This window comes from Diaphorina citri, unplaced genomic scaffold (assembly GCF_000475195.1).
Source record: "Diaphorina citri unplaced genomic scaffold, Diaci psyllid genome assembly version 1.1 scaffold859, whole genome shotgun sequence".
In the NCBI taxonomy this organism is placed as follows: Eukaryota; Metazoa; Arthropoda; class Insecta; order Hemiptera; family Psyllidae; genus Diaphorina; species Diaphorina citri.
The window spans coordinates 21,310-31,873 of NW_007378291.1; the positions used below are offsets into that span (position 1 = coordinate 21,310).

At 40.6% G+C, this 10,564-nt stretch overlaps 1 protein-coding gene across 1 annotated transcript; it reads right to left on the reverse strand.

The window, feature by feature from the left end:
* Nucleotides 1-220: 220 nt before the first annotated feature.
* On the reverse strand, nt 221-10,342 carry LOC108252793 (calcium-activated potassium channel slowpoke-like). The gene is made up of 4 exons (XM_017445468.1): nt 10,337-10,342; nt 9,960-10,187; nt 8,141-8,198; nt 221-240 (listed from the first exon to the last, which is right to left on the reverse strand). Exons 1-4 carry the CDS (start codon nt 10,340-10,342, stop codon nt 221-223), a joined length of 312 nt encoding a protein of 103 aa, XP_017300957.1.
* Nucleotides 10,343-10,564: the final 222 nt, after the last annotated feature.

Below are 10,564 nucleotides of genomic sequence, written 5' to 3' on the forward strand. Positions count from 1 at the left end.
AGTTTGCCGCGGTGGCAATAACTTTGAGAAGCACTGGCCTAGATGGTCATCCATTTGGATACCAACCACGCACAAAAAGGTACTCAAAAGATCATTTCCGCTCCAATTATGATTCAGAGAAAGGTCTATATGCTGCGACCTGGTTAGAACTTTCCCTTTGGTTATCTAAAAGAGCCCTAGACCAGACCCTTCTTTGGAGCAACCGTCCTTACTCTGAAGATCATTTCCGCTCCCTAGGGACTGTGGGGGATGTAATGTGGGTACAAAGAGGGTACTGTTAGGAGAGTGGGTACAAAGTGGAGGCAGAGTGGGGATGTAATTTCATATGTGAAAATCCCCACTCATGTGAATGCAAGAGCTGCAAGTACCTATATTCGGATAGAACAGGGACTGCGCTTTCAAATCCCAGTGATTCTATACGAGACAAAAGTGTTAAAACAACAATCATTCAGAACTATCAACATCATCGTCAAGTCATTAAAATGGAAAAAATCCCGCAAGCAAAAAATAAATAAAACACACAATAATGACAAAGATATACGTAAACTTATGGCAGAAAGTATGAACATGGCAACAATTCCGCGACATATCACATCCTGAAGCCATTCTGAGGAATATGTTACAAACAAGGAGACAAATCTTGGATCGAGCAGATGAATTTTGTACACGAGCACTTCTGCTAAGCAACGCCCGGCATGGAAGGTTGTCTCACACATCCAATACATATTATGCCTATAGGAAGAATAAATATCTTTGTATTCTTTGTTTTTCTACATGAGGCAATTGAAAAGAGTCCCAGCCTAGATATCTGGCGGTTTTCAGCTATAGCAACAAAACGGTTAGAGATATTGTAAAAGAACACTCAAATAAGCATCATTCAATAGAATAAGGAAAGTCGTGTGATGTTCACACCAGATTTTTCCATATGGAGACAAACTTATTGCAGCTATGGTTATTTATTTTATGCACCTCGGAATTGCTTTCACATTACTTCAAATTTCTAGTACCTATTCTAATGTCGAGTGCAAAATTTAATTTGTCTTTCCAATTTTCTTTATTCTTGATTCATCATGATATTGATGGAGTTTTAAATCAACAAAAACTATTGGCAACGTGATGCAAATAGAGTTTGTACTGTTGAAATATTTCGGTCCGTTTTTCAACCATGTTCAACATTTTGCCCGTGACACTCAAAATCTCACTGTAGGGTTATTATTAACAGTGTAGGGTGTATGACTCACATTTGCGAACACTTTCGAATCCGCAGGGAATAAGCGCTAGGTCGTGGCTTCGTTTCTCGCCCGCGAGGATTTTTTTTCCTTAACAGATAAGGTTCGTTCTCGGAACGGCTTATTTGCTACCTTCCTTCTCTCTCCCCTTTTGGGACGATAAAACCTCAACAGTTTCTCTGTCAAACTCTTAAAGGGAAAATAATTTCCATGTCTAATTAAAAAAAAAAAAAAAAAAAAAAAAACCCCCCTTAAACAAACTGAAGCAAAAGGCTAACTAAGGCTTCTTACTTAACTCATCTTTTGGGGCTGTTTGTCCCTACATCTGAGCCTCAGAGTGAGTTTTTTGTGTACGGCTTAAGAATTCTTACTTACGATTACATTATTTTCACAGGGCTCTACATTGTACAATCTGTACATGTACATTGCAATGTAGCGACTGCCATGCTTATTCATTCTGATTCCGTCCATCATTCTTATTCCGTTCCGAGTTAGAATCAATTATTGGCAACAGTGCGCTTAAGACGGAGCAAAGTGTTTTTGATTAGCTTTTGGTTCTTGCGGCTAAGTACAATTTTGAATTCGTCGTACAACGCCTTGACGTAAATTTTATCCAATCAAACCCTCTGAAACAATGCGCACTACAATCGGTCATGAAAAGGAGCTTTGCCATTTTGAGACCTCACAATCCCTCTCGCATTCATGAACGAACGAAATATTTTTCCTCATTAGCAAATAAACGATGTACTATGTTAACCAAACTAAAAGTAAAGTCACTCATTAAAAATGAAATATTCAGCTCTAGCTTCCAATCTTCAACAAAAGTCCACCCCCACTAAAACCGACCTCAAGGTCTGCAAATTAAATACATAAAAGAGATAAAAAAAACCCTGAAATAGAAATTGTTAAAAAATAAATTTAATATTCAAAATCGTGACGTACATGTTAAACAACGTCCGTGGCGTCGACTTTTCTATTTTCCTCCCCAATTTATATTGCTACCCAGAACTAACCCCCTCTAGGGTGGCGCGGGGAAGAGGGACTTTATTTCCAGGGAGTCATACCATCTTAAATTTCCCTTTCTAAAGAAATAGAGCCAGCCTAGTTAGCTTAGTTGATAGTGCGTCTGCCTTGTAAGCGCTAGGCCGCGGGTTCGATTCCCGCCCGGGGCTAGGCTGGCAAAAACAAATTTTGGACCATAGGATTTTTGCAATTGAGGCTTAAGCGCAGCTTTAGAGCCAGAATTTTGTTCATCACAGGTAGACCTGACAGGCGCATCGGTTCAGGCTTGCCTGACAGGTCTACCTGATAGTTAATGACCGGCCTTTAAAATCCAGGTTGAATCACTCAACTACTATTTTCGGTGGTAAGTCAGGGGAGGAGGGTAAAACCGTAAAGAGGAGAGGAAATGATGCCCTAGCTTACATGAAGGAGTCGCCTCTGGTGAAATAATATACACATGTACCTACCCATATGTATCTGACTGAATGAATTGTATGAATATGTATGAAAATAATACAAAATAATACACACTGTTTCAATGTTCAGACTGTTCGGCTAAGACATTTGACTATTAGGTGAATAGTGTAAAACGAAACCAACCTGCGGAAAATTTCGACATAAATCTTAATAAACAAGGAGAAGAAGAAGGAGAGAGAAAGAGGTGGAGGAAACGAAGAAGTTAGAATATAAAGAGAACAAGAGAAAGAGGTGGAGGAGGGGAAGGAGGAGGTGGAGGAGGGGGAGGAGGTGGTGGTGGAGGAGGAGAAAACGGAGGAATAGAAAGAGAGGTGGAAAAGGAGAAGACGAGGAAGGAAGAATGAAGAAGTGAGAGAGAAATATAGAAATACGTAAAGACATAGAGAGCTAACAGAAAATGTTGAAACTGAGACAGACAGAGATGAGAGGGAGGTAAGAAAGAGATAGGGAGAGGGAAAGAGAGAATATTAATTGAAAACCATCTCAATCTGAGAGGTATGTATCTACATAGATACCTACATCCCCCTTACATACCTACATTTAATTATTATTATTAACAGGTTCACAACTTGAGTTGTAGTTTTATTTTTCTTACATACCTAGGTAAAAAAAAATTTACACAATTTACAAGAAAAAGTACAAGAAGTACCTACCTACACTGACACCTACATTTAATAGATATTATACATACAAAGAATAGCTATTTATATCGAGTTACCATTGTTACCAAGGTATTTGATGTAACACTAAAAATAATAATAATAATAATAAAAATAAAAATAATAAAAAACTCGTTACCTAACGTCTAATCCTTCCTCCTAATCCCACAAATCCCAAGTATTGTTCAACCCATCTTCCATAATTTCAAGCCAGGATTATCTTTAAGTCTTTAACTTGACAAGCTTCAAATTCATCCTCAATAGCATACATTAGCATCACACTTTAACAGCCTGGTATACGCCATTAAGTCATAAACAAGCTAGATTATTGTGGGTTTGACAAAACTCAAAATGTGAATGACGGAATTTAAATTGACAAAAATCAAAGTTTAAAGTTCTTAAAAAAAAAAAAAAAAAAAAAAAAAAAAAAAAAAAAATATGGAACATAAGTAGGTACCTACTTTAATGAGTCCACACTGAAACTCGAAAACTTGACAACCCTATCGGAAAGTCAGAAGTTCAGAACCTAACACAAACGGCCGAAAAGGCCCTAGGCTTAAGGGGCTTGCATTTGAAAGCTCGTTTGTTGAAAATTGTCCTCTAGAGCTGGAGTGGGCCGGGGCCGCAATTCCAGGCTTTTCCGGGAATGCAATTCAATGACTTTTCCAGAAAATTTCCAAGAACTTTCCAGAAAATTAGGGGGCACAAAAAACAGTAAGATTACCCTACCCCTTCATTTAAATGAAATATTCAATATGCAGAACGTCAAGTAATATGAGAGGGGAATGCGTCGCAGGCCTTTTTTCGGAAATACTTGATATTCAATTTTAAATTTTTTCATTTCTGACCGGGTGGCAAATTCCATGACTTTTCCAGGTTTCCTTTAAATTCTCACGATATTCCATGACTTTTTGGCCGATTTTCATGACTTTTCCCTGGTTTTCCCAGGTCGCGTATAAACCCTGAATTCATATTTCTCGGGGGCCGCAATTCATTTTCTCTCTCGTTAAAACTCAAAAAGGCCGGCCCCAATTTGGAGGCTTTGATATTCCAGAATGAATTCGGACCAGACGAGGAGGGGCAATTTGCATACCATTAATGCAACGCCGCGAGTATGCCAGGGTAAATTGTTCCATATATGTATACAGGGTGTCCCGGGAAAATTAAACCCGTCCTGTTTTTATTATTCACGGGGTTTTTCATTGCAAATTCCCTACCAGAAACAGTGGTTTCTTCAAATTAAATTGATCCTATATAAGGCCGGCCATTCACTATCAGGTAGACCCGACAGGTCGAGAGACTTATTACTGCTGACATACCTGATAGGCGCACCTGTTCAGACGTTCCTTTCAGGTCTACCTGATAGCGAATGGAAAGCCTAAAAACAAGGTAATCCAGTAATCCTAGACCCTTGACAGATGGAGTGTATCTTGTGTAATCAGTTTTTTAAGTATACCCTATCTGAAGGCATGTGATGTGTTCCAATCCACTCGACCCCACAACACCTAACGAAGAAGGAAAGTTATTGTTTTACATGAAAATGGGTGAAACATCGTGAAAGAAAAAGTTGGCAAAGTGGGGCTTTTCACCTGGTTAGGTGCAAAATAATAATAATAATAAAATAAAAAAAGTGTACCTACAAGGAACTTTTCTCGAGCCAAAAACTAATTTTACAGTCCAATTTCCTACGGGACAGTTTGATGTTGAACACCCTGTATGTATTCCTTTGTGTTACGTATGTTGATATTACTTTGTGATGCATATGTGTAACACTTTCTGTTGGGAGTTATAACTTTCTGTTATATACAGGGTGACTAAAAAGACACCCGGGAAACTCGGATTTTTTCCCCCCTTGAAGAGGTTTGATAGAGGGAACTATAGAGGTCTTATCGTCCCTAAAACGAAGAGATAAGGTAGACAGGATAGCAGAGAGCCAGCCGTTCCGAGAACAAACCGTATCTGTTTTGGATGAAGTCCGCCCCGGGCGGGAAAGCAAACTTGCGACCTGAAGCTGAAAGCTGTGAGAAGGCGCGCTACCTTCCACGCTAACTAGGCTGGCGTGCAAACTCGGAGAAGATTTATTCGAACACCCTGTATGTAATTATAGCTGGTTCAGTTTTTGCATATACCTGCAGGGGTCTGGGGGAATTCTGTGGCGAGAGAGAGGTCGAATATGTAAATATGATGGGGGATCGCGTGGGTACAAAGGGTAGAAACTGTGGGACTGTGGGGGATGTAATGTGGGTACAAAGAGGGGACTGTGGGAAGGGTGGGTACAAAGAGTGCAAACTGGGGACTGTGAGGGATGCAATGTGGGTACAAAGGGTAGAAACTGGGGACTGTGAGGGATGCAATGTGGGTACAAAGGGTAGAAACTGGGGACTGTAATGTGGGTACAAAGGGTAGAAACTGGGGACTGTAATGTGGGTACAAAGAGTGCAAACTGGGGACTGTGGGGGATGCAATGTGGGTACAAAGGGTAGAAACTGGGGACTGTAATGTGGGTACAAAGGGTAGAAACTGGGGACTGTGGGGGATGCAATGTGAGTGCAAACTGGATCAAAACCTCTTAAAAAAAAAAAAAATAGCAAAGGTTGAGTACGTTGGGCATCCACTCGCAAAATTTTGGTGGCCAAAACCAAATGTCAGTCCAAAGAAAAACGCTGACCCCGTCTGAACACATGAAAAGGCGAAGAAGCGTCGATCTCGATTGACTTTGGTCGACTGTAGTGTGGACGCACGTCACACCTTGTCGCCAAAGTACTGGACGGTGGATGGACCTCACGGATCCTACTTCCGGCTTACCTGATGTACTCGCAGTTGTCAGTTGTCTACACCAGACACAGCCATACACACACAAACATTCACATCACACACAGACAGACACACACAGAGCCATAGACACTCAAACTCACCTCTGGCACAGAGCGTCACAGACACACAGAGCCATAGACACTCAAACTCACCTCTGGCACAGAGCGTCACAGACACACACAGCCATGGGCCACCCAAATGGTTCATCGGGTGCCAGAATCTGACCTTGGGACGATTTTTTTGGCACACCACATTTAACGGAACATCAGGTTTTGTGATGACAATAGGGTTTATTATGACTATAAAATGTATAAGACATTATAAAACACACCTTTCCATTGTAGTCGTAAAGAAAAAACACAATGTCTTGAATGATGTCCTCTGTTAAACACTCTTGTCATACTAATTCTGATGACTAATCTAACCAGGGATTGAGACTAAATCGGTTGGTGGTTTGAAAAATAACTGTAAGATTGTAAATTAATAGGATGTAGGTAGGTATATTAATAATGTATAAACTATCTATCTTCAGTTCTGGTCTATGGCATACTAATCAACCACTTCAAGGGAATCGCCAGTCTAGTTAGCTTGGTTTCTAGGGCGTCTGCCTTGTAAGGGCTAGGCCGTGGGTTCGAGTCTAGTCCGGGGCGGATTTTATCCTGTGCGCCACTTTGTATTGGTTTCTCTGGAAATCATATCATTTTCCACTTGCTGAAAAAAAAGTCTGGAATCTATGCCACGTTTTCTTTTAGTCCCCACACTCGAGATCAGTCTAGTTAGCTTGTTTGGTAGTGCATCTGCCTTGTAAGCGCTAGGCCGGGGGTTCGATTACCGCCCGGGGCGGATTTTATCCTGATGGGATAATGTTCGTTCTCGGAACGGCTGGCTTTCTCCTATCCTGTCTTCCTAATCCCCGACCTCGAGAATGGGAGCTATTGTCACTAAGCCGCTGACTACAGGGTGTGGACTCAATCAGAAAAATATAACATCCTCTCCAGATTTCTCCAGAGTTTTCACAACACCCTGTAATTGACGAGGGATTTTTTTCCTTCCCGTCTAATACGTCTGGCTAAAGGAAGGTAACAACGTTTCGAAATGAAACATACAGGGAGGAAGGGGGATTTAATTTTCCTTCAGGGGGAGAAAACGAGGGGAATATTTCCCTTAGAGGGGGAGAGAAACGAGGGAGAAAGGGGGGAAATTCTAGGGGGAGAAGAGAGGGGGCAAATCCTATCTGAATGTACGCGGCGTGCAACTCGTGCAAGTCTACCTGTCTATTATAACAAAATGAAAAGTGTGTGGGGGGGGGGAGGAATTGTAAAAGAAAAGAGAAAAAAAATCCCTATTAGGAGGGGGAAAGGGAGGAGAGGTGGAAGACCGATTTTTAGCAATAGATTTGGGCCTTGATTAGGTACTTCCTAATACCATTAACCTTAGTTTGGAGATGACTTATCCCTGCTGATCATAATTTAGAAGTGGTTATTTTTGCCTCGCTTTTCTCCGTCCCTCTCAGGCTGTAAGCACTACTGAGTAGACCGGAAGGCGGATAGCTCGTCACTGTCAGCTCCTATGGCGTAGTGGTCACTGCGCTCGCCTTGCACGCGGGAAACCCGGGTCCGATTCCCGGCGGGGTCAAGAAATTTGTATCATGCAAATGATTGATTCCGTGACTGGCTGTTGCGGGGCCCACTCAGCCTCGTGAGGAAAATGAGTAGCTATGACATATAAATGCGCATAGCGACCGGTGCCAGCATGGTAGGTAAACATTGGATTTTAGGATTATTGAGATATTGGAAAAAAAATATTGGGCTGCAGTGAGAACCAAAGTTGTGACATAATAACACAAACTGCATTTACATTTACATAGCTCGTCACGGAATGGAGGATAAAGCCCCGTCTCTAAAAATCTTATACAATGATGTTAAACTCATTAGAAACCCCTAAAACTCACTAACTCACCTCCGATAGGATCGGTCTCATCGACTTTGATCAGTTTCTTCTCTTTATTCCGAGGCATCTGTGAACAGGAGAGACAAAATTTGAAATTTAAACTTCGTTAGATTTTAGATGAGCTGAAAATGCCGAAAAACGATGAAATTCTGTTTCGTGTTAATATAGGCCGGGCGGCGCTTCGAACTCTTGACGTTCGCGCGCCTCCCGGCACGCTTGATCCCTCAAATAGACACTAGGTACTTTTTCATTGTCAACATATCCAGTTGTGATGGAGATCCATAAACGCTTGTCTAAATAAAAGTTACGCTTGTAACTTTGAGGAATCAGGACTGTGCTTTGAATCCCCAAAACAGGCAAACCATATTAGGTTAAATTTAAATAAATTAGGTAATTCCTTATCGTATTCATGTGCATCCTGGGTTTAAACTTTACCTACGAGTAGGTGTATTTTGTTTGAATATTTTGAAAAACACTCTCAGAAAGGAAGGGAGAGAAAGATCTCCTGCAAATCTCTGTTCATTTTGTTTTAAGTCTAAAATTGGCATGTGGCACAATTTGTTACTTCCATTTGGATAATCTGTCCACAAGAAGATACAGAACACCACTTAGAGTATGTACCAGTGTGTCATATATCCTTTTCATGATTATCTTTAGAGGTCACATCATATCCCTTATGTGGCGGGTTTCACCAATGACTTAATCTGAGATTCCGCTTACGGAAGATATTTTAAATGTCCAAAAAAGAAATCATAATGTATTAGGGATATTTGTTTGTTTTCGCAACTCTGAGCGTTTGAACGCTACCCATGTTGTCATGTTAAGTAGTTTTGTATTTTGTACTCTTACAAAACGCGTACACTTGTATTCAATAATTCTGTCTTGTTATGTTCGGTATAACAATATGAACGGTAATTTGTGAGATGACGCTATATGATGTGCATTCTAACACTGCGCTTTATGAAACAAAATGTCATCTTGCCGCGTTTTGTGCCAAAATATGCATACTACACACAAATCTCTCATGCTGACAAACTACTAACAACAATAATTTATTTGGGTGATTTATACTACACACAAATCTCTCATGCTGACAAACTACTAACAACAATAATTTATTTGGGTTTCAACCTTTTCGTACTCAAGTGGGAAAATACGAAGAAAGTAGATGTTTACAATGCATGTGCGTACGTTTAAGTACACTGACGTGTAACTGACGCACGCAATTGCTTCTTGCTCATGAAATCAAGGTGACGTGATGGTTCCCTTGAAATTTCAACATCTTTGTTTTAAAGTTTCCCAATTTCCCATACTCTGTCATAGGTACATAAATTCTCATGTATTTTTCTTAAAAATCATACTTTTTGGTTATTATTTTTCTTAATATGATTCGTACGAACAAAAATGACCAACCATGTAAAATTTACGAGCTCATGGAATGCAATTTTAATTTTGCACAATACATTTACAAGGAATGTAAAATGATATTAAGTTATTAAGTCATAACCACTGCTGAATTCCTGGAAGTACCAACTGCATTACCGGGATGATGTGAGGAAGGAGACGAGACTGCTACTATAACAAGGCATCCCTTTCTGATAATATTATTGTTCACAAATGGTTTTGTTAGTGGCTCCTCAGAGTGGTAGTGCTATTGTAGCCCGTAAGCAATCCGGGATTAGTTCCCGAATCCCGATGGGATCAAAGTTTCGAGTCAAATTATCTTTCTCTCATAATAAGACATGGAGAAGACCTTGGAAGTAAAAACTGGGCCACAGTCTTTGAAGTTCTACAGTGGATTTTTGAAACGCATCTTTACATTCTTTACCCTTGTTAGTAGTTGCCAGTCCCCGCACTCCCCAGTGTACTTACCTTGGCTGAGCACTCCTATCGTATCGTCGAATGTCATTGCTTTGATATTGAGGGACGCCAGAATAGCCTCCTTGTCGGCCAGTGTCGGATCGTCATGACTCGGCACTTTGGCCGACAATATCACGCACATATCACAAAGGTTCACGTTGACGGCCCGTAAGTCTGCCCGACTTAGTGGAGAGCCCTGGAAAAAAATAAACAAGGTTTCCCATGTACTATGCTCGCAGAGGAGTGTGTGGCTTACATGATGATAAATTGAGAATTTATTTCGACAAAATGGAGTAGGCAAATCGGGCAGTCACAAACAAACATGGAGGAGACTGTTGGGATTACAAACATTGCGTTATATTTGCATTTGTACCTCACGTAAACATAACGTTATACACAAATGTAACGAACGGTGATTATTATAACGAAAAGCTACTCGGTACGGTGTTGTTAGAGCTCGTTCTGTTATCAAACCTTCTCAATGTAGCTTAACCTCGGTGGCTACGAGACCAACTTTCGTCGTTAAGTCTACTATGATCCTGCGAAATTTCAATTTCTAGGGTACAACCTCAC

Coding starts and splice junctions, on each gene's coding strand:
- LOC108252793 (XM_017445468.1), bottom strand. Junction 8,199..9,959: donor ACTGGCAACTACTAACAAGG/GTAAAGAATGTA, acceptor TCCTGTTCACAG/ATGCCTCGGAATAAAGAGAA. Junction 241..8,140: donor TGAGACCGATCCTATCGGAG/GTGAGTTAGTGA, acceptor CATCCCCCACAG/TCCCTAGGGAGCGGAAATGA.